The 25,080-nt window shown below is 38.6% G+C and overlaps 1 protein-coding gene and 1 pseudogene across 1 annotated transcript; both read right to left on the reverse strand.

Moving 5' to 3' along the window:
• Nucleotides 1-16,614: 16,614 nt before the first annotated feature.
• Nucleotides 16,615-17,154, reverse strand: LOC148999042 (secreted RxLR effector protein 161 pseudogene; annotated as a pseudogene).
• A 4,696-nt stretch (nt 17,155-21,850) lies between these two features.
• LOC148999043 (uncharacterized) lies at nt 21,851-23,572 on the reverse strand. Its single transcript, XM_089141516.1, has 5 exons — nt 23,493-23,572; nt 23,099-23,154; nt 22,699-22,973; nt 22,441-22,542; nt 21,851-22,132 (listed from the first exon to the last, which is right to left on the reverse strand). The coding sequence occupies exons 1-5, from the start codon at nt 23,570-23,572 to the stop codon at nt 21,851-21,853; spliced, it is 795 nt and encodes a 264-aa protein (XP_088997642.1).
• Between the last annotated feature and the right edge of the window lie 1,508 nt (nt 23,573-25,080).

The following is a 25,080-nucleotide window of genomic DNA, read 5'->3' on the forward strand; positions in this document are numbered from 1 at the left end:
TGATACGTGTGAAACTGTATCTGATCGTGAACATACTAGCAACGATGAGATAGATTCTGAATCCCGACCTGAAGTAGTAGGTAGGAGTGCTCGGGCTAGGTTTAAGGCAGAAAGGCAGAGGTGGAAGGATAGTCTTACTTTAGAAGAGTACACTGTGGAGAAGAATAAAGATCTTACTCCCGATCATATTGATTATGATCCGTACTCAACTGGTCCCGATTTTCTCCCCTTCTTAATGACCGAAGATAGGTTGGATTATCTTCGCCAAAAATATGAAATCCCATCCGACCATATTCCTCGAGTCCCGGACTCATTTGAACGGGCTAATTCCCCTCGACCAAGAGAGTTTGCTCTTTATGAAGATGCTCTAAAGAGCGGCTTTCGTCTTCCCGTCCACCCCTTGTTTGTTGAAATAATGAACCATTTCCGAATGTGTCCGAGGATGTTTGTGCCGAACAGCTGGAGGAATGTGATCTGTTTTTGGGGTTTCTGTCAGGGTAAAAATGTAGGTGTCTAAGCAACCCTTCCTCTTTTTCTCCACTTTTTTATGATTAAAAAGCAAGAACAGGATGGATGGTTTTATCTATCCAAACGGACTGCCTCCCAATGTGGTTGGTCGGGTAATTTCGTCGGTACCGGCACTCTCCCGTCTAATACCCGAGGATGGCGTCCCAAATACTTCTTCGTCAAACCACCTTCTGCCCCTCCGTTTCCAATATATTGGGTCCGAGGACCAATTGAAGGGTCAAATGGCTATCCTGTTTTAACCGAAGCCGAGGAGCGTGCTAGGCAGATGATTGTTCGGCTTCCATCCCAGGACAGGAACATGTTTGTTGTTCATGGCTATTGCCTGGAATACCCCAATGTGCTTCATCATTGGGGTTTCCTGCCTGGTGAGTCATACTTAGTCCTTGTGTATCTACATATTTTTTGCATATGCTTTTTCCTATCTTCCTTTGATCGGGATTGACCTGGTCGTTTTTATTTTAGTGTTGCTTAGCCGAGCTGCATGTTCCCGATCAGCTGATGAAGACATGGAAGAAGTGGAAGCCAGGATACCCACTAAGCCTGATCGTGATCGGTCGGATAAGAAGAAACAAATACCTTCATCTGCTCCGAAGAGGTCCATTGGAGTGTCCGAGTTACCTCCTCGTCCGAGCAAGAAAAAGACATCGATGTCTTTTATTGCGGGTTCGGGAGTGAACGTGGACTCTGCTCCATCTCCTTCCACAGAGTCGCCGAGCACGCAGTCTTCTAACCCCCCACTGAACTCATATGTGTTGAATAACAAGGTGGATGGTACCGAAGTTGCCAAAGCTTGGTTGCCCGGAGCCTTGCTGCCTACCGATCAGGAGTTTCTTTGGACGGCTGGCCCAGATCAAACTCAAGATATTATGACTCGGTATAAGTCTTAACATCTTATCTTTCCCGAACTTTTCCTTACTTCAATGATTTATAACCATTTTTGTCTCTTGGCAGTCTGGTATGTGCCTTGACCCAAGCTTGGGGAGGCAATCTGGAAACTGCTCGGAGAGATCAGACGACCATTCATCATCTTGATCAAAAGATAAAGGATATGAGTGGTCAGTTCGATCGTCTCGTGGAGGAGAGTGTTGGGTTGAAGGAAGAGAAAGCGATCTCTGACACTCGTTTGAAGTCGGCTGAGGAGAGAATAGTCGAACTTAAGCTTGAGAATGTGCAGCTGAAGCAATCGTTGGGGGATAAAGATGTCTCTTTTGCCAAGCTCGAGCAAGAGAAAGTGGAGCAAGATCGATATATAAAATATTTGGCTGACCAACTTTCACAAACTTGTCCTGCATCTTTTGAGAACCTTACCGAAGACTTAAAGCATGAAGTTATTCGTCGATGGGTTCGTACGAAAGGATGTATGAATTTTGTCGCTAAGGTAGCCACTCCGGGATTCAAGTATTGTCGGCGGGATGCCTACGCGAACATTGTTGATAAGTTCCCGGAGATTGACCTCAAGCCTTTGCAGAGATTCATTGATACTGATATATATGATGAGTTAAAACTTCCCCGCCCTTCATGGGCGGTAGGAAAGAAACCATTTGCTATGCCGAAGAAGGTAGATGTCCGGGATTTTCTAGACTCCGACTAGGAGCCGGCCCCTGAGGAGGAAGATGATGCCGGTCCTTCAACGGCCACTAAAGATATAGTTACCGACCAGAGACCTTCGGATGAAGCTAATGCCGCTCAGAGGAGTTCGTCTGATGTAGTGCCCGAATAATCTCTTTTGTTTTGGTCGGTTTGTTTTGATATGTAAAACACATCTAGCTTTTAAAACACTGCTTTGATTTAAGTATCCCTGGTCGGTACGAATTATTTGTATACTCAAATATCCTTGACCAGTTATGATACCCTATCTTTGTACTTTGTTTGTTCGAAGAATTTTTGTTGAATGCAGCTAAGTGTCCGGGTATATATTTCGTACATATGGCCGGTCCTTTTTCGTTCAAAATTTTTCTTCACAAGTCTTGTTGTTCGGTAATGATATTTCCAAGCCATACTGTTCGGTATAGTAAGGTTTGTTCGGTCATGAATTAAGTAATCGTTCGTCAACAACTGCTCGTTCATAACCCCTAACTCCCGGGCATGTGAACTTAGTATGATTATGAAGTTTTCGTGCCTAAGGAATGTTAGGGCTTTATTGCCTATTGAATGTAGGTCTTTTTCTGCCTAAGTAATATCTTAGGTCTTTTATGCCTTAAGATTCGTAGGGCCTTCCTATGAATCTCAGGTCTTTTTTGCCTAGGTCTTTTTCTGCCTGAGATTTTCGGGTCTTTTCCTGTTTGAGATTTTCTGGTCTTTTTTTTGCCTGAGATTTTCGGTCTTTTTTCACGAGATTTTCGGGTCTTTTTCCCACTGAGATTTTCGGGTCTTTTTCCTCCGAGAATTTCATGTCTTTTTCTCCCTGAGATTTTCAGGTCTTTTTTCTACCTAAGATTTTTCAGGTCTTTTCTGTCCGAGATTTTCAGGTCTTTTTCTGCCTGAGAGTTTCAGGTCTTTCTTGAGCGTCTTGTTGAAGTTGAGTAGTAATTTGTACGAATGTCTTTATTTATATATAAAAACTAATCTGACTTCTTGGGATTATGAATCTCCCATTTTGTCTACATACTGAAATAAATAGCAAAACTGAAATAAAACGCTCAAAATTTGTCGTGTTTACGACTTTCTCAGATACTATTCTTATTGATAGTATTTCCTGAGATTGTTCGAATTCCATGATCGAGGGATCCTGTCGCTCGTCTCCGGATCTTGTAAATGATATGCCCCGGGGGCGACTTGTCGTATGACTATGTATGGTCCTTCCCAATTTGGGGATGACTTTCTTTGATTGGTTGGATATGAAGCAGCTGTTCGGCGAAATACCAGTTCGTTTGGCAAGTATTGTTCATTTCGAACCTTGGCATTATAATATGTCGCTATCCTTCGTTGATATTCTTCCAGACGGAACTGGGCTTTGTCCCTTACTTTGTCAATTAGATCCAGATTGGTTCGCATTCCTTCAATGTTTGCTTCTTCTTCGAATTCTATTTCTCGAAGTGACCCGATTAGGATTTCTACTGGGACTCTAGCCTCTGCTCCATATGCTAGTCGGAATGGGGATTCCCCTGTGGTCATCCTGGGAGTTGTTCGGTATGACCACAGTACACTGGGTAGTTCAACTACCCATCTCCCTTTGAGCTGGTCGAGCCTCTTCTTGAGACCGTCAAGCATGGTTCTATTAGTAACCTCGACCTGGCCGTTACTTTGGGGATATGCTACTTAAGAAAATATGTGCTCGATCCCTTGTTCTTTGCAAAATGTTGAGAATGCTGCATTCTCAAATTGCTTTCCATGGTCGGTTACTAATATTTTTGGAACTCCATATCTGTATGATATGTTATGTGTGACAAAACGCTTCATCTACTCGGTATTGATAGTTGCAAGGGGTTCAGCTTCTACCCATTTTGTAAAATAGTCTACTGCAACTACCAAGTATTCTCTCCCTCCTGATGCTTTGGGAAATTTCCCTACCAAGTCTATTCCCCACCTTGCAAATGGTATTGGGATAGAGTTGATGTCAAAGGGACTGCTGGGATGTGGGAGATCTTTGCGTGTGCCTGGCATTTGTCACACTTCTTAACGAAGTCTTTGGCATCTTCTTCTAAGGTCGGCCAATAGAATCCTTGGCGTATAATTGTATTAGAGAGTGTTCGGGATCCTACGTGAGATCCGCAGGTCCCTTCGTGTACTTCTCTTAAAACATTTGTAGCTTCTAATGGTCCCAAGCATCTTAGAAGTGGTCGAGTGAAGGATCTTTTGTATAATAGTCCGTCCCTTATCGTGAACCTGGCTGCTCTTTGCCTTATTGCTCGAGCAATTTTTTGGTCTTCTGGGAGCTGGTCGTTGTCAAGATAATGTATGATTGGCTCCATCCACTCCAGCTCGGTTGAAATTTGCATTGGTCGACCTTGTTTATGTTAGGGCTATCAAGCTCTTCAAGGTAGATCACTGGTACTTGAACATCCATTCCTTCCGTAGCCAAGCGAGATAATGAATCAGCCTGGTCATTTTCAACCCTTGGTACTTGAGTTATTTCTAGCTCTTTAAAGTACTGTTTGTAATTGTTGACCAGGTTCAGGTATTTCTCCATCCTTCTTTCTTTCGCTCCATAAACTCCTTTCACCTGATTTATAATCAGCTGTGAATCACTTTTGATTTCTAGATGTTGAATGCTTAGAGCTTTGGCCATTCTGAGTCCTGCTAACATGGCTTCATATTCAGCCTCATTGTTGGATGCTTTAAACTTGAAGCGAAGGGCATATTTTATTTCAAATCCCCCAGGACTTTTCATTAATAGGCCTGCTCCGCTTCCTTGCGAGTTGCTCGATCCGTCCACGAACAGAGTCCATCTTTTGATCGATTCTACCCCTTGCCCGTCCTCCCCTTGACTTGTTTCTTGTTTTTCAACAATGAAGTCTGCCAGGGATTGAGCTTTGATGCTTGGTCGGGGTTTGAATTCTATTTGATGTTCGCTCAATTCCACCGCCCATGTTACCATTCTTCCAGCCAGGTCTGGTTGGTGAAGGATCTTTTTGAGTGGTAAATTCGTCATCACTGTAATGGGATGAGATTGGAAATATGGACGGAGCTTTCTGGCCGCTATAACCAGTGCCAGGGCTTGTTTGTCCACTTCTAGGTAGCGAGTCTCGACATCATTCAGGACATGACTAACATAGTAGACAGGTTGTTGTATATTACCCTCTTCTTGTACGAGAACCGCACTAACCGCCACCGACGAAGCGGCTAAATATAGTTGTAGATCCATCTTGCTGGTCGGCATAACGAGCAAGGGTGGTCGGGATAGTTTGTATGTTAGCTCTTCAAATGCTCCTTGACATTCATCATTCCAAATGTTTCCTTTCTGACCTGCTACCTGTTTTAAAATCTTGAAGAATGGCAAGCATTTCTCCCCCGATCTAGAAATAAATCTATTCAGTCTTGCCACCCGACCAGTTAGGCATTGGACTTCTCTGATGGTTCTAGGTGCTTTCATATCCAAAATTGCCTTGATTTTCTCAGGATTGGCTTCGATTCCTCTTTGAGATACCATGAACCCGAGGAATTTTCCCGAAGACACCTCGAAAGCGCACTTTTCAGGATTGAGCTTCATCTTGTATTTTCGGAGTACTTTGAATACTTCTGCCAAGTCAGTTAGATGATCCTCTTTTGAGATGCTTTTCACCAGCATGTCGTCCACATATACCTCCATATTTCGACCAATTTGATGTGTGAAGATTTTATTTACCGCTCTTTGGTATGTTGCTCCCGCATTTTTTAGACCGAAAGGCATTACTTTATAGTAATAGCTATCCCTATCAGTCATGAATGCTGTATGCTTTTCATCCTCAGGGTGCATAAGGATCTGATTGCATCCTGAATATGCATCCATAAAACTGAGCATTTCATGTCCTGCTAGTGCATCTATGAGAAGATCGATTCTTGGAAGTGGATAGTGGTCCTTCGAGCAGGCTTTATTGAGATCTGTGTAATCAGTACACATCCGCCACTTCCCGTTTGCTTTTTTGACCATTACCACGTTAGCTAGCCATTGCGGGTGGTCTGTGCGCTTTATGAAGCCAAACTGTCTTAGCTTTTGCACTTCAGTTCGAATGGCTTCATGTTTTTCAATGGCGAAATTTCTTATTTTCTGAACAATCGGAATTGCCTGTGGATCAATACATATTTTATGCTCAGCCACCTCCCTGTCGATCCCTGGCATGTCTTCAGCCGACCAAGCGAAAACATCAGAATTTTTCTTTAGAAACTCAATGAGCTCTGATTTGAAATCTGCTTCTTACTCGGAACTGATCATGGTACCTTGCTTCTTCTGGTCGGGATTGAAGTGGATTCTTTCTAGCTTTTCCACTGGTTCAGCTCTTTTCAAAGTTTCTTCATCACGGTCGTCCCTGACTTCAACAGTCATGGTCGAGTTTGTCCTTCTCTTCTTCTGCATGTAGTTGTTGTAATTTTGCCGACTACTTTTCTGGTCGGCTACACATTCTCCAATTCCCTTTGTGGTCGGGAATTTCATCTTCATGTGTAGCGAGGAGACCACGGCTTCGAGTGCGTAGAGGGTTGGTCGTCCTATAATAGCATTATATGCCGATAAGTCTCGTACGACCATAAAATTGGTTTGTACGATCCTATCCCTTGGGTGCTCTCCGATTCGTAGTTCTAATCGGATCGTGCCTTCTGCTCGGGTGGTTGATCCTATGAAACCATAAAGCTGGGTTTCGCATGGAACAAGCCTACTCTCCTTCAACTTTATCTTTTTGAATGCCTCCAATGATAGTATGTCTGCTGAGGATCCAGTATCCACTAGAACTCTATGGATCTCAGTTCCTTCCAGTAGAACCTTGATTACTAGAGCATCATCATGAGGGATAGTAATGTTCCGTAGATCTTCGGAAGAAAAAGTTATTGGCTCAGAAGATATATTTTTATTGGTTTCAGTATTTCCAATATATCGTGCTTTTCTCTTTGTCTGCCGACTTGATTCTTCTGTCGGGCCTCCAAATACAGTATACACGGGACTCCTTTTTCCTTGATTTTCTCCTGCCTCAGGTCGGCGCTTGGCCGGACATCTTCTTTCTTCCCTGTGGTCCTGCAAAAATCTTTCTTCGGGCAGGGTTTGTCCTGTGGTTGGCCTTCTTGCTTAGGTTGGATATACTTCTTTAAGTGTCCTCGAGAGATTAAGTTTTCTATCTCCATTTTTAGATTTTTGCAATCGTCCGTCCAATGACCGTGATCCTTGTGATATTCACAATACTTTTGTTTATCACGTTTTCCCGGTGGTGCTCGGATTTTATCCGGCCACTTCAGATGTCCTTGATTTTTGATTTGCATCAAGATTTCAGATATTCTGGTATTCAGTGGTGGGAGATTAATGATCTCTTGCTTTTTTGGGGATTCTACTCGAGCATTCTTGGTCGAGCTTATCCCTAACATCCTGGTTGGTGGTGCCCTTTCTCGACTGCTCCTTCTTTCGGCCCTTGGTTCTCTCTTTCGAGATTCTATGGTTTTCGAAATTTTTGCTTGTTTATGACATCTTTCATTCAGTTCCGCATATGTTCTTGGCATATCTTGGAGTAGTCGCTCTAGCAATCCTTCATGAGTAATTCCTTGGTATAACGCATGAAAGGCAATTTTCTCGTCCATGCTTTCAATTTGCATGGTAAGATTATTGAATCTTTGGAGGAAACTTCCGTTAGATTCCGTTCTACCCTGTTTTATAGCAAACAAAGTATCTTCTCTTTTCTTCAATCCGACTCCTCCCTGGAAGCGCAGCACAAATACTCGCCCTAGCTGATCGAAAATCTTAATCGAACCGCTTGGCAACTCCAAGAACCAGTCCAATGCGGAACTGGTTAAAGAGGCAGCAAAACTTTGGCACATGGCTGCCTCATTATGCTTATAGATTGACATGGTCGACCTGTAGCGAGTGATGTGATGTTTTGGACATTGTGATCCGTCGAACAATATAAAAGTTGGGCATTTGAAGCTTTTTGGTATTTCCGCCTCAAAAATAGCTTCGATGAAAGGATCCTCCTTTAGAAAAGCATATAGCTCATCTTTCTTTGGATCGCTTAACTTATTCACCTTCTCGTCTAACTCTCTGATTTGTCTGCTCATGCGCTCTTCTCGCTTGCTCGGTCCGGACTCAACTCTTCTGTTTTTTGGTTCTTTGAGAGGATTGTTGATGCTTCCTCGATCATTATCTTCGTCAATCAGAGGGTCTTTATTTGGAATTTCTTTCTCAGATGCCCGGGACTTCTCGCCTACCTTCTCTTTTAACTTTTGTCCGTTTTCTAGAGATGGTCATGGAGTTTGATTGGGAATGACTAGGTGGTTATTCTTGCTTCCCTCAAATACTTTTTGAGTATTTTTAGGGTCTGCATTCGGGGCAATTATATGACCCAAGGCCATCCTGACTAGTTCATTCAAGGAGGATATTTCCTCTCGAAGCTTTGTATGTTCCTTCTGGAGTGTCTCAACTTGATTTGCTAATGCTCCTTGATTCAGGTGTTCGGGGTTTTTCTCCCATTGATCAGGATTTTTCTCCACCTGGCCGGGAATAATCTCCACCTGATCGGGAATTACCGATTTTTCAGGTTGAGGGTTTCCCTTCGAAGCATCATCATCAACCTCCTTCTGGTTTACGACCTTCGCCTTTGATCGCACCATGACTTTTTGATGCAGTTCACACAGACGGCGCCAATTGTTGATACGGAATGTCGCTCGTCCTTCTTTGTCACGAACCTGCAAGATACGAGCTAGACCTTGGGGGGTTGAGGTACGTCTCCGACGAACAAGTCAGTACCAATAATATGATCTCAACTACTCAATGGAGAACTCAAGTAATTGATCACACAAAGTATGAATACCTACCACATGGTGTTTACCTGAGGTGTTTATATAGTGTATGGTAAAAGAGTTATATTCGAAATATGACTCTAATATGAGTTGCCATAGAAGAGTTCTTTTACCTAACCGGCACTCCTCTCCAGTTGTTGGACGGTGGGACTCTACCCTTGTGAGGTTTCCTCAACCTGTTAGGTGGATGCTGTTTTTCACATTGGTCGGTCCTACCATGAACCGCTAGGTCGAACTTTACTAGGTGTTGAACCTGGTCGGATCGTGCAACTGCTGGTTTAGACCGGGAGATATAGAATGACCATTTTAGTCATTAACATTGCCGATTCAAAGTGCAATTGAAACAAAACTTTGAAGAAGTCTAATTGGCAGCAAGAGGGTCCTAATGGTACTTCAATTTGACCCAATTCATTCTAAATCCAGATTTGGCTCTCTAAATCGCTCATAGGGGTCTCAGAGAGTCAAATACAAAATCTTTTGCAATGATTTGCACAAACAACTCACATATTAGAGAGAAGTATTAATACAACTATTTAAGAGTATTCAATATACCAAACATGCTTCAACTACCAAAATCCCACATTCAAAGTGAAGAACCCCCCCCCCCCAACAAAAAAAAAAAAAACTATATTTAACGAAAAGGGTTTAAAGATTCTCACCTTTTTCAAAGTTCTCACGACGATCCGGGTCACAAAGCACCTTTGGTTATGAAATCTATTATTCTCCTTGGTTTCTCCTCTTCCCCAAGCCTCAGCCCCACTCTAGTATGAGAAGAAGAGACCAACGACCAAACTCCCAAACTCCTTGATCACAAATAAAATGTTGAAAAGGTGAAATGATTTTTGTCTCTACAGTAGAATCGCAGACAAGGGAAGGAGAAGAAGCCCTGAAAAGCCTCGACGGCTCGACCTCGATCTACAACAAAAGTTCACGAAACCACCAAATCCTTCAAATAATACCACGTTAGGAATTGTGATTAAATTTATTGATTTTATTCCCCCAACGTGGTTTTGTGATTAAATTTATTGATTTTCATTCCCCAACGTGGTTTGTGATTAAATTTGTCGATTTTCATTCTCCCACACATTCCCATCCCATGATGTAGTGTCACCTCAATGCCTTCTAAATCTTTTTACTTCATTTGATTACTGATTTTGTCCCTCATGAAATTGGCCGAAACTTCACACCTTGGTAATACCTTGGTTAGCAGTCTTTAATTATGGGCCTCTATTTATGAACTTGTGGGCCCATTTCAATATCTTGTTTTGGAGCCACACAAGGATCATATTATTGGTACTGTTAAGTTTAGAAAATTATACTGATTATTTTCATATTTTCACTTCGGTCTAATTCCATCATATGTGGGGCTGATGGACAAAACTGGGTTTCAACCGGTTTAAGGATATATAATTTATTTCCATTTGATACTATCATTCAATTACCCAATAACCCAATAAGGCACTCACTAACCAAATAGAGGCTTATTGAATAGTGTATGGTTTGAGGGTCAAAAAACTGGGTTTTGATACATTCAGTTAGTGACCTGTCAACTCAAACCGAATAGACCAAGCCAGTACTTGGACCGAAACGTTAAAAATACACGTACCTGTCATAATTATTATTAGAGTTAACATCATTATTAATCTATTATTATGGGGGAAGAAGGATTTGATATATTCGTATTATTTATTTTCAAATTCTGAGGTTCTAGAAGTATTTGTCTTTGACAATAATTATTTTTGGAACATCCATAAATAGTGGAATTAATTAAAGAATAGGTTAAAGTAGCTGGATATTTTGAAACCATTAATTCTATCGAAATGCTACCTTTTCATGTTTCTGTCTCATGCGTTTTTAAATAGTTTCTTGAGTTAATTTCATTGATTAATTAGAGATGTTAAAGAAGTTAAGAAGAGATTTGTTTGTTTCGGCCTTAAAAACCTTAAAAAGCCTAAGACACAGGATCTAATAAATCATATTATTTTTAATTTGGAATGAGTTATAATATTTAGTAACAGGATTCTAATGGTCTCAAAATCGATTCAACTCGAGTCCAAATTATTAATCCATACCATGATCAGCCTAAACCCAATCTACACTTAACTGAAACTGTAGTTAAGCTAATGCCTTATGTTTATAGCTTGTGCTTTCAACTCAAAACTACTAGTAATCTTAGAATTTTTCATAGGAATACCTGTCGTTTCCAATTGAAACAAAACACAGCGTCTTCAAAATGCAAAGCTTACAAAACCCTTGTCCAATGTACAGTTAAAATTCAAACTAAATTTTCAATACGAACTTTTGCCCCCCAAAAGGGATAATTGATCATTACATCTATTAACTTAAATAAAATTATCAATTTATCCTAAACCCTCAAATTATTCATTTATCATCAAATCAATATTCTTTCTTCGCTCTTCTTTCTCCACAGTCATCCTCTCTTCCTCGAGTGCCAAGTTAAAATGAGAAAATAAAGACTCAAGAACCAACCCACCCACAGGAAAAGAAATGATGACACAAACAGAACATTAATAACAACATAAAATAAAAATTCAGACACAAACAACTGCCAAATTCAGGAGATTTAATAGTTAAACTCATCAAAAGTTACTGATATATATATATATATATATATATATATATATATATATATATATATATATATTATATACATGGAGGGGTTCTAAAAGCCAGAGTAACTGAACCAACAAGAAAAGAAAAAAAAAAAGCCAAAGTAAAGCAAGACATGACGAAAGTTTTAATAATAAGAATATATAGACCCTCCATTCGCCTATTATCTGACTAGTGTTTGTTCAACTCAACAAACAGCTACACAAGATTGGCTTGAAAACTAGCAGCCTTGGCTTTCTGCTCTTCCCTCTTGTTACGTAAACCGCACGCATTGCAAAATCGGAGCTGTAATTGTTTAGAAGAAACAAATTATATATCAGTCTTACTATCAGGTTTTTGAGGTAAAGAAATTTGTTTATTTGGAAATTATCACCTTGAAATCAGTACAATAACGCCAGTGCTCCTTTTTGTGGCCCCTAGTCTTACACCTTCGGCAGGTCTTTCTGATGGGACCACTGCCGTACTTCAGGAGTTGTAGTGAAGGAGCAATTTCCCCAGGAGGATTTGACTGTAAAGTGAAACTTGGCCCAGGTGCTTGCAGTGGATTGACAATTTGAGCAGAGGAAGTAGTAGCTAGCAGCGAAGCCTGTTTGTGCAACAAAGTTAAAGAAGTCTTTGTCATTCTAATGAAAATAAACAAATTCCTCCCAAGCAAGGTTTAAAGTATCGGTATCGAGTAGATTTTAAGAGATGTATCGTCCTACATCTAGTATTGTATCGCTCTGGCTAATATATTTTAGTGTAATTCAATGGAGAGATGTATCGAGATGTATTGTATCGGTTTGGTCAAATGGATGCGTATCGGCTAGTATCGTAGGGTATCGTGGAATACTTTAAACCTTGCTTCCAAGATTTATTTTTTAAAATATAATAATTAAAGAATAAGCGTGTAAAAAAGATGTGAAACTAATAACATAATTGGACCTTTTCAATGACTTCAAGTCCAGTGATGAAGCACATAGTGATTAAACACCATATCAAATGGGAGGACAAAACTGTAATTAAAATACCGAAGAATCAAAGAACAGATATACTAAGTCTTCGAAAACATATCAACCATAATCATGATTAATAATGACTTAACAAAATCAAAAGAAAGGGAAGCAATTAACATGAAGACTTCGGAAAATAGTATTGAAATCATTAAATCTGTCCTTTGATCCTTGAACTCTACTGAGAAAAAGAAGTAGGCAGTACTCAAGTTCAATATATAGATCTAATTAAAACAAACAATTTCACTCAACATTCAGAGTAATAAACCACAAAATTCAGCTTTTTATTGATTTCGCAAGAAATGAGAACGAGAAGAGAAGAATTCACATATGAGGGGTGTTTAGGTCACCAGCAGGGCTACGGAACAAAAGCCGGCCACTGCAGCTAGAAATGCTGAACCATGCAGATGGTTAAGTATTTATATATGCACTCACCACAGCAGGCAAACGCAATAAGAACCAACTATATACGACCTAATTCCATGAATTCAAAATTGAAACTGATAAGAAAAGATAAGATAGCTAGACATGATATACCTCTGCAACTGTAACAGAAAAGACGAGATTTTGGTCATCGTCTACGGTGCTAATTGGCTGGAGAGGCAAAAAATCGCCCCAAGAGGATTTTCCTACCCTACTGATGAGATCCAGTTCACGACTTTCCATTGAATTCTATTATAGCTTTGAAGAGAAATGAAAGGATATAGAAGAAGAAGTAGTAGTAGTAGTAGAATATTAACAAATCAGAGTCTAACTCAATCTTTCAGGACTTGTTGAAATACTAGATAAATGAGACGGAGCAAAGAAGCTATTTATATAGTAAGAAAAAAGAACCTTCCCCAGCAGCCGTAGCGGTAGCAAAATGAGAGAGTCGTAGTAAAATCCGTGTTTTGGAAGGGGAGATGGAAGGTGGTAATGCTCATATACATTGTCTCAGAAATCTCCATGTTGGGGGGAGGGGACCGATGATGATCAGATAGATTGTCAATAGGGGCAATGCGTAGGTAATATCCAGTATAAGTTAAAATGAATAGGGGCAATGCGTAGGTAATATCCATATCAGTATAAAGTCAAAATGAAGGAAGAAACTGGGAAATTCTTTTTCTTTTTGGTAATTTTCAGCAAATACCCTAGGTTTGAAGTTTGAACTGTATCATTTTTAGTCCAAAAATTGAAACTTAAAGTCATTTTTCTTTAATTTAAATTTTTACTTATACACCCCCACCTTCCATGAAACTTGTGACTCTCCTTTTAGTCCAAAAATTAAAAAAAAAAGTCTTACAATTCAAATAAATTTTAAAATATGACTAAAATACCCTTATATGTTAAAATGATTCAAGTGACCCTTAGCTTATACCCTTATAAGGGTATTTTGGTCACATCTTTTAATTTATTCGAATTCTAGGACTTTTCTATAATTTTTAGACTAATATGGGAGTCAAGGGTTTCATGGCAGGTAGGGATATATATGTAAAAAATTTAAAGTACAAATAAATGGGAAATTGATCATAAAAGTGATAATTTGTCTTTAAATTGACTTTTTCTATAGCATAGGAGAAGCAGATGCAAAGTCTTAGTTTTTTTTTTACTATCAAATGACATTAACCAAGCCTCAGGTTTTTAAATGAAAATTACCTCAAAAAAAATACAATAAGGACAAATTGGTCGTAAAAGTGATAATTTGTCCTTAAATTCACTTTTCCTATAGCACGGTAGAAGCATATGCAAAATTTCAATTTTCTTGGACTAAAAATGACAAACCAAACCTCAAATGGTCCAGATGAAAATTAATCTTTTTTTTAGATAAGAAAAAAAAAAATTTACCCTTATATAACAAATATAAATTCTAACAAATTGTGTTTCTAAGGAGAGGAAAAAAGAAAAAGAAAAAAAAAAGCATCCAATTTAAATTCAAAATGAAAGAGGACATTTTCCATGGAAGAAACACTGATTAAAATGTTTCTATAACCAGGTTAAAAGATGTTGTATAGTTAATTTATGTAGAAACAATAATAAATCAAAATATCCATACATAATGTTCTGTTTAAAAAACATTGAGAAACACTAGCAATTTCTTTTACGCTGCCTGGTTGAACTAAGTGAGAAAATTAAAAGTGACAAGTAACAATATAACAGCTGAGAAATCGTGAAGCTAAAAGGAAGATTACGATTTTAGAAAGAAAACTAGAGAGAGAGAGAATCAAAGACACCACATGTGCAAATAGAAGGCACTTATATATATGCAAAACTTCTACCACTGATCCTTGTAGAATTGCATTTTCTTTTTGACGCTCGGTGGGGAATAAGCAAAATTATCCAGATACTTGAGTGAGGAACTTGTTAAGCTTGAGCAACCTAGCTAAAATTTGTTGTCCATCTTCCTCCTTCTAATGTTGTATCTGTTAAAGAAATGGAAAAAATGATCACAGTATTTGAGTTGGAACTTCTAGGCGCGTTACAACGTCGCTTTCCTTAAGACGTAATTCGCCCTCACACCAAGGTGCTATAAGGTACTGCGAACCGTCTCCCAGGATACAAAGAAGCCCAACTTCGAGTTGAATCTTTTAAGTTTTGCTAAGCACTCGCAAAACTCAAGAACAGAGAAGACTTCGAGATTTTCTCTCTTGTCTTGCTGTTGTGAAGCTAGACGAATTTATAGGCATTGAGGTGCCTCTACTGAACAGTTCATGACTATGTTCGTATGGGTGCACCTCTCTGTAGGGATACGAATGCTGACGTTCAGATATGAGCCATCGGATCGTTCGGCCGCATGATCTAACGGTCCATATTGAACCATCAAAACAATATTTATGGATCTACTTCCATCGCTCTAGATCTACCGTTGATCATAACACACGGTTTAGATCTGATCTCGCTCGTAGAAGTGCTAAGTGCTAAGTGCGCCCACACCCCACACCGCGTGTGCGCTCGGACGGTATACCGTCTTCACTCATACACTGCACACACACTGGCGTGTCTCATTATTATAAGTTAGAGTTAATAGGTGGTACCTATTAATTAACCTGCATTCCGACACCTCGGTTTCCAATGTGGGACTATATAATAATACATTTTCCTAAAATAAATAAAGGAAAGTTTTCCGCACTTACAAATCCAATAAAATAAAACATATTTTATTATATTAAAAATAATACAACATTCCCCAACTATTTTCAATATAATGAAAATAAGTACACAACAACAACTGGGAACCAAATGCTTAAATGGTAGGTGTACTTAGACTTGAACCTCCACTTAGTGGAATCCATCAAAGCTAATCAGAAGTATACAGTAGACAAGTCTTTGAACTGATAATTCTATGATGATAAGCTGGACGTATCTCACACACTTGAATTCTTCTCCGAATACTCTCCAAAAACAGACACTGATAAGGCCATATGTCTCTATCCCGGTATCATGAGTGCCTTAGAGTCTAAGCCCAAACTCAACAAAAGCGGCCTCACTTCATGCACTCACTTAGGTAGATCTATCAGAAGTGTCCTGTAATAAACACCTCAACAAGAACTGTTATAGATCTATTAAGAGCATATAGCTCATCCTCCATCTACATTACAGGAACCAAGCACTCCTTTATGGGATGGTATATTATTAGTGCTTGCAGACCACTCCATACAGAGTACTTTACTCATTGAACTCAAATTTGATATCTCAAGTATTGAGACGAGTTTCCTCTATTGGTGATCTTAGGAAATGGGCTTAAGACCCATCCCTCTTGCAGTATTTTTGATCAAATCTCTTGTAAGACCTTTTGTCAATGGATCTGCCAAATTTGACTTGATTTTACAAAATCGATGGTAATTGCTCCATCAACTATCAACTGCCTTACTAAACTATGTCTAAGTCCAATATGTCTTGACTTTCCATTGTAAATTTGGCTATAGGCTCTAGCCAAGGTTGCTTTACTATCACAATGAAGCGATATTGGTGGCATGGGTTTTGGCCATATTGGAATTTCTATCAATAAATTCCTAAGCCATTCTGCTTCTTTACTACCAGAAGCTAACGCCACGAACTCGCTGCCATAGTAGAATCAGCAATACTGAGTTTGTTTCTTTGAACCCCAAGATATTGCACCCCCACTAAGAGTGAATATCCAACCACTTGTGGATGAGTGGTCTTCGCTGTCTATTATCCAACTAGCATCTGTGAACCCTTCAAGAACAGTGGGATACCCACTGTACCTTAAGCCATAATTAGTTGTTCCCTTTAGGTATCTAAAAATCCTAAAGACAGCTTTCCAGTGTAGGTTACTAGGGTTACTAGTGTACCTACTAAGTTTTCCTACAGCATATGCTATATCTGGTCTTGTACTGGTCATTGCATACATTAGACAACCAATAGCACTAGCATAGTCTGTTTGTGACACAGCTCTTCCATCATTTGGTACTAACTTGACACTTGAGTCAAAAGGTGTACTAACAGGTGAACAATCTAAGTGGTGGAATTTCTTCAACACTTTCTCAATGTAATGAGATTGTGTCAGCATTAACCCATCATCATGGTTGACTATTCTAATGCCCAAAATGACATCAGCTTCACCCATATCTTTCATATCGAAACTAGCAGACATACTTTTTAGTAATTTCTACTTGTTCTAAATCAGTACCAAATATAAGCATGTCATCAACATATAAGCAAATTATCACACCTTTTCCTCCAGAAAACTTGTTATACACACATTTGTCGAACTCATGTATTTTAAACCCATTCGACAGAATTACTCTGTCAAACTTCTCATGCCACTGTTTTGGTGCTTGTTTGAGTCCATATAGTGATTTCACTAACTTACAGGCCTTATGCTCATGTCCCTTCACAACAAACCCTTCAGGTTGTTGCATATAAATTTCTTCATCTAATTCACCATTTAGAAATGTTGTTTTGACATCCATTTGGTGAATGACAAATTTATATATAGATGCCAATGCAACTAAAACTCGAACAGTATCAATCCTAGCCACTGGAGCATAAGTATCAAAATAATCTATGCCCTCCTTTTGTGTGAAACCTTTTGCCACTAACCTTACCTTAAATTTATCAATGGTTCCATCAACCCTTAATTTCCTTTTGAAAATTCACTTACACCCTATTGTTTTAAATCCAGGGGGTAAATCAACTAATTTCCAAGTATTATTTCCTATGATGGAGTCAATTTCATCATTTATGGCCTCTTTCCAGAAAGCAGCATCCTGTGACTTCATAGCTTCCTCATATGTTTTAGGATCTGTCTCTACATTTAAAGACAATAAGGTTTGATTACTCTGAGTTTCTCTAGTACCTACAACTAGATACATAAAAAAATCTGGGCCAAAAGATTTTTCAGTCCTTTGCCTTTTGCTTCTCCTTGGTTCTACACTAGGTGTTTGAGACTCTTCATTTATATCTCTCACGGTTAAAGAACTAGTGGTCCTAGGGATAGAAGAGAATCTGGTTTCATAAAAAATGGCATCTCTTGACTCAATAATAGTGTTCAACTCTATTGAGTCATTAGGTTCAATAACCATGAACCTATATGCTTTGCATAGCAAAGCATATCCTAAGAAAATGCACTCAACACCTCTTTCACCTAGTTTCTTCCTTTTTGGTTCTGGGATTTTCACAATAGCTCTACAGCCCCAAATCCTAAGGTACACCAAATTTGGTTTTCACTTCTTCCAAAGTTTATATGGGGTCTTTGGGCTCTTCTTGAAAGGAACTTTGTTTAGTATATGACAGGCTGTTAATAATGCTTCGCCCCAGAAACCACTACTTAAACCAAAATAGGACATCATAGAATTCACCATTTCCATTAAAGTCCTATTTTTCCTTTCTGCCACGCCATTTTGCTGAGGAGAATAAGGTGCTGTAATGTCACGACCCCAGTTTTCACAGGCTTGGTGGGGCCCACATCATGTACATTCCACTAGGGCACGTGACAGCTCCTCTTCGTTAACACCTCTTTATAATCGATAAAAACAAAATGCTAGTCAAAACATTCTCAAAAAACAAACAAACAACCTGGTTGACAGTTTGACTCATAAACATATATATGTACACAGTCTAAAGTCCTGTTATATTTACATTTGACCTTTCAACAGTGTCTAGTTCAATACATACGGTCTCAAAGAAATATATACATTCACTGTCCAGTTATACAAACATCAAACGTAAAGAAATGAATATGAGATTACATCTTCAACTTTAAAGGCATTGACAGATGGCAACACTTGCCTTTATCATGAATCTGAGTACCTGTCAACATTTACAATGATGAGCTTTGCGGCCCAGTAAGCAATAAAGACAACCATGTAAGCAAGTCAGGCAATTTATCATGTATCAATCATCACATCACTGTCATCAAAATCATATAACATCATACATTCCAAAATTTCCTTTCTTTTTCCTGTTCATTTTTCCTTTTCTTTTCCTTTAGATGCATTTCTGTTATCTAACATTATAGTCTTGAGCCTAGGCAAATCCAGAGGATGCATATATCTCTTCACCACCGAAATGGCTTCTGTCTCTTCACCACCGAAGTGGCTTCTGTCTCTTCACCACCGAAGTGGCTTCTGTCTCTTCACCACCGAAGTGGCTTCGTCTCTTCACTACCGAAGTGGTTTCAGTCTCTTCACCACCAAAGTGGCTTCAGTCTCTCCACCACCGAAGTGGCTTCAGTCTCTGCACCACCGAAGTGGCTTCAGTCTCTTCACCACCGAAGTGGCTTCTGTCTCTTCACCACCGAAGTGGCTTCAGTCTCTTCACCACCGAAGTGGCTTCTGTCTCTTCACCACCGAAGTGGCTTCAGTCTCTTCACCACCGAAGTGGCTTCTAGGCACAAGGCCTTATACACCTCGTGGATTGCCATCGGCACAGACTCAATCTTTTCACTTTTCAGTCTTGCTTCATGCCTTCCCATTTGGGTACATAAGTACCAGGATTTACAGAAACCATTACATTTTCATTTCTTTTTCTTTTACTCTTTTCATCTTCAATTCCAGTATTGCATTACCATGCTCTGCCCATTTCAATCATCATTCAGTCTCATATGAGTAAAGCTGGACACAATTCCATACAATTCAATCATTTAAACATGAGAGCATGATATCATTCAATCTCCTCTAAACACAGTTCACGACATTCCATCATTTACATATGAAAGCATGATAATTTACATTTAACATGCATAAACATTCTTGCAAATTCATGATTAACAGTTCAAGCACACTATCCACATTCCTTTTCAACCAATTCAATCTAATCATTGAGCTGTCATCCAATTCCATGCATTTTGTTCAACACACAAAGGCATATATCGTACACTTTCCATAAATTGCATCACCGAATGCATAAAATAATTTTTATGTTCTCATGTGCATACTACATATCTATTAAAGGAAAACACCCAGTTATCATACATAGATTGATCAATATTACTTACTTGTTCCGTGCGTGTCCTGACCTTGGTTCCATCATAATCCGCTCTCCCTGCATCTCGATCGATCAACGGCAATTACGAAAACGCAAGAGCCAACAGGGAATTTTTCCCCTTTTTATATTATTTTCTCTCTCCTCTTCCTATCCTCTCTCCTCTTTTCTCTCTCCTCCTACGGTTTTTCTCTCTCTCCTCTCTTGTCTTTTCTTCTCTCTCTCCACTTCCTCTCCACTCATTCTCTCTCCTTTCTCTTATTCATCTTCTCTTCCTTCTTCACCGTTCTGCAATTCTGCAACTGCATTTTTTTTTCTTTTTCTTTCTTTTCTTTTCTTTTCTCTCTCCTTCGTACCTCTCATCTTGCTTCCTCTCATGGTTTCTTCTCCCTCTCTTACGTCTTCACTTCTTCTCTCCCCACCTTGATCCTCTTCTATTTCCTCTCCTGTCTCTGCTGATCTATTCTCTCAGCTTATCTCTCTGTTTCCACGCAAATACCCCATTTTTCTCAACTCTCTCTCTCTCTTCAATTTTCTGCAGCTTTTCCTTATTCTCCACCAGTCCACTTCAATCTTCTCTCTCCTCTCCCTCTCTCTCCTCTCCTCTTCTCATTTATTTCTCCCCTGCAACTCTCTCTCTTCTATTCCTCCTCTTTCCTCCTCAATTTCTGCAACTTCTCTATTCTGCACTTCACTCTTCTTTCTCCTCTACACGCATGCCATGACTTGTCTCTCCCTTTCATCCCTTTCTCTTACTTCCATTTTACTCACTTCTTCACCCCACACATAACATACCCACCTTTATGAAAACAAACTCAGCCACGCGGATTTTGCTTAGGAGCAGTGTATTTATCCAAGCAGTGAACGGTCAGATTTTATTTTTGAATTTGCATTAAATCTCTATCGTAGATTATCCACCTATGCAACAAAACTAAATTTTAAGTTAGTTTCTCAAACCGTGGAGTCGGTTCGTTTCGAACTAAACGAACCATACGATAAACCTGCGTCTTAAAATAACTTTTGTTCTTCCAAGTGAGCCAAACCCACCATGACCAAGTTTCACAGAGAAGTTATCAGTAGCATTCTCAAGATCTTTTAACCAAAAAAAGAAAGCATTCTCAAGATCCTTGAAACTGAACCGAATGGGGGCACCACGTACACTTTCCCAGAACATATCCTCTTCTGATGAATCATTGTAAGGATCCTCTGATATGTTTTTCTTCTCGACCCAACAGAACACCAAGTAAAGTACACCAAAAAAAATTTCTTGTCTTCCGTTTATTCGGTTATTGTGATTAGCAGAGAAAAGCTGATGGTTCACTCATCCACTCCCGACTCCACCATGGATCCAGGCGCCGCCGCTGCCTTTACTCCGGGAACTCTTGGCGGCGTTGCTTCTATTAATGGCGTCGATCTCAAACAGCTGCCTCTCTTAACTACCGATCCTCGTCTCCCTCTCTTCAATCTCTCAATTCTTCAGAAGAAGATGGACTCGCTTCAGCGTTTCCTTTCTGAATCTGTTCGCAGCAACACCTTGATCGGTCAAGATCAGATGGATACGGTGTCTAACGAGATCATCTCTGCTATTCATCAGGTCATCGTCAACGGCGCTGCTCTCCTCGCTTCCTGTCACCCCCAAACTCAAGAAGAGTTAGGTTTCACTTCCTTCGGAAGAAAAAAATAATTTGAAGTTGCGGTTTACCATATGGTTCGTTTGGCTCAAACGAACCGACTCAACGGTTCGAGTTAAAACTAACTTAAATTTTACTTTTGTTGCACATGTTAATAATCGACGGTAGTGATTTAATAAAATTCGAAAATAAAATCTGACCCTTCCTGTACTGATTTTCTCTGCAATTGCTCTTTCAATATATAACATCATAGTGTCTGAGAAAATCATCCTCCATCCTGTTTCGCAAATCAGTCTTAATAATCTTCATGGCAGAAAATGATCGTTCTAAAGTTGCAGTAGAAATGAGAAGAGTAATCAATAGTTTGATTAACCGATAAATAAGAGGGTAGAAGTCAGATTTTGTTGACCTCACCAACCACTGACACAAACTACTAATGGTTGACATGTTCGGATAATCCGGACCTTTGGCTACATCAATCTCATTATGTCGTAGTTGTACTTTCAAGTGATCTCTCTAATGCTCAGTAAAATCTTGGGGATAATATTTAGCCGAAAGTTTGCAAGGATCGTCAATTCTATAATTCTCGCATCCGCTTCTAGGATTCAAATAAAAACTAAGAGTAAGCAACTCTATAGCATGCTCGTTGAATCTATTATCTAGCTCATTCAACTGGCTATCAATTGTAGCACAAAAATATTTGCTCAATAATGTTGTTCAACTGCAAAATCATCTTGTTATTGGTGACCTCGACCCTTCCTTCCAACAAACTGAACACTCATGTTAGGGACATCAATATTACGCTTTTTACAAAAAGATATCACCTTAGTCAAAAGCTCATCCCATCCAACATCTCTCATTTCTTGAATAAGTTTTTTTGTAATGGACACAAGTTGAATAGCATTTAAAATGTCTTCAAACTTCCGCTGCAAAGCTTGACAAAGTAAATTAGTGATGTTCATAATTTCTTGCATTAGATGCAGAATCATATCAAAATCAAATGAGGCCAATGTATCATATGCCGATTCTGCTTCAACTCTCTATGATGAAGTAGTCCCATTATTACTCATAGCAATCAAGACCTCACATGTAGCACCATACATACTTATCAAACTTGAAATAGATCTCAAATGAGAACCCCAACAAGTATCTCCAGGCCGTTGTAAAGTTCCAATCTGATTTAACCAGCTTCCAGTTTCAAGTTCATCAATGGAGATCAAGAATGCAGTTTCAGAAGCATAAGCAACTTGTAACTCATCATTTCGCTTACTGGAGGCACTAGCAAGATTGATAATAGATACCAATTTGGAGAAAAATTTCTCAATTGGGTCAACACTTCTAGATGTTGCAACTAATGCTAATTGCAAACGATGAGCAAAACAATGGATATAATAGGCATAAAGCAAAATGGACAGTCGAGCGAGATTTCGATCTCGACCATTGGCTTCACGGTTAATGCGCAGCACTGAAGTGAAGTTCCACCTTGCATGTTACTTGCTTCATCATATCCTTGACATCGAATTTTGTGAATGTTAAGCCCATGATGAGAAAGAGTAGAAAAAATAGCAGTCTTCAAAGTCAAGGCCTTTGTATCTGAAACATGAACAAGATAAAAAAAAAATGCTCTTCTACAAATCCAGCTTTGTCAACAAACCTTAAAACGATAGCCATCTGCTCTCTTTTAGATTCATCACTAGATTCATCTACAATTAAGCAAAACTTTGCATCATCAATCTCTTTGCAAATTTGTTTCTTTACTCTATTTGCTATAATATGTAAAATCTCCTTTTGTATCCTAGGTGATGTGTACGATGCATTTTGAGGAGCATTATTCAACACAACTACTGCAACTTTATTATTGTAAGAAGCTATCAACTTTAAGAATTCAATAAAATTGCCCCTATTGGAAGAATATTTGCTCTCATCATGACCTCTAAGAGCACAACCTTGAGACATAAGCAATCTGATAACATCAATTGAGGCTTTCAAACGCAATAGATTGTTTTCAATTTCTTGAGATGTATACTTTCCAAGCATCAAATCAATATGTTGATCTTACTTCATTAAGTTTGCACAATCTTTTTAAGCAACTTCGTGGCATGAGTTGATTTCCTTTCCCATATGATTTATTAAAACACACTCTTTTCCACCCGCTTTCTTCCAGTTTTTAAATCCATCAATAGTGAATATCCCCTATCCAGATTTCGCTCAAGGCTTATTGAATAGAAAACATGGCAAACAAAATACTGCATCTTTTAAAGGAGAATACTCTAACAAAAAATGATGAACCTTAAAACCACGAAGATTGAAAATGTCAAGGATGACTTGATAGTCTAGATTTTTGATACTCTTGAAAAATAGATTGATATGGTTCATCTTTAAGGTAACGATGCCTAATTTCATCACGTTGATCAACTAGATAATCCCAAATTTGTTTTCTCAACCCTAGATCACGCTCAAATAATTATTGTTCGCTTTCAGGTATTGGAGACCGTTTATGACGTTTTTCACTAGTTGAGGTCTCAGGAATAGAGGTAGGCAATGATGCATCAACCATGTCATTATCAACGCCTTTTCTTTCGAAGAAAGAATCAATGGTAGACTTATTTCACATGGTTAACAAATCCTTCTACTTTTGATGACTGCACCACTCGATTCACTCTCAAAAAAGTCGTAGAAGTAGCTCGTTTTCCTATATCCATTTGAAGTTATATATATATATATATATATATATATATATATATATATATATATATATATATATATATATATATATATATAATACTAATACTAATACTAATACTATAGTACTATTATAAAAGTATGAACTCAAAGGACATGACTACATTTCGTTTTCCTCTAATACCCTTCTATATTCAAACAATTAATCATTTGAATTACTAATAAATGATGTCTAGAATGATAAAGTCAAATTCTTGAATTAATTAATTCTCATTTCAAACTTTTCATTTCATTTTTCAAAAAAATCATTACCATTACCTCCAAAAATAAATCAGCAGAATCTGTTTTTAAATGAAAAGCCACATATGAAAATCCTCTAATAAAAAGGGGAATGAGTCTTATTTTTGAGTTTATCAAGGAGGTAAATTTCATATTATTATTAATTAGGTAAATGATAATTAAAGAAATAGAATATTAGAATTTAATACTAACCATTAATAAAGAGAAAATTCAGCAAATTTAAATTATCTAATTAATTATAAAATTTCAGTTATAGTACATGAGCCAATTTAACCCATTTCAAGTTTTGAAATTTGGAAGGAAACGTAATCTTCAAATATCTTTGATTACCACAAAAAGAAAAATTCAAATCTCTTTGGATTCTTTTATTTTCCTCTCCTTAGTGAGTCCGCCCCTGTTAGGGATGCGAGACTGATCCAAGAGAAGTAGAAGGCGTTGGGTTGGAAAAAGTCGTTCAGCCAAGTCTTTCAGAGGTTCTAGAA

The sequence above is a fragment of the Hakea prostrata genome, unplaced genomic scaffold (genome assembly GCF_041222555.1).
Source record: "Hakea prostrata isolate BN-2017 unplaced genomic scaffold, UWA_Hpros_2 contig_61, whole genome shotgun sequence".
In the NCBI taxonomy this organism is placed as follows: domain Eukaryota; kingdom Viridiplantae; phylum Streptophyta; class Magnoliopsida; order Proteales; family Proteaceae; genus Hakea; species Hakea prostrata.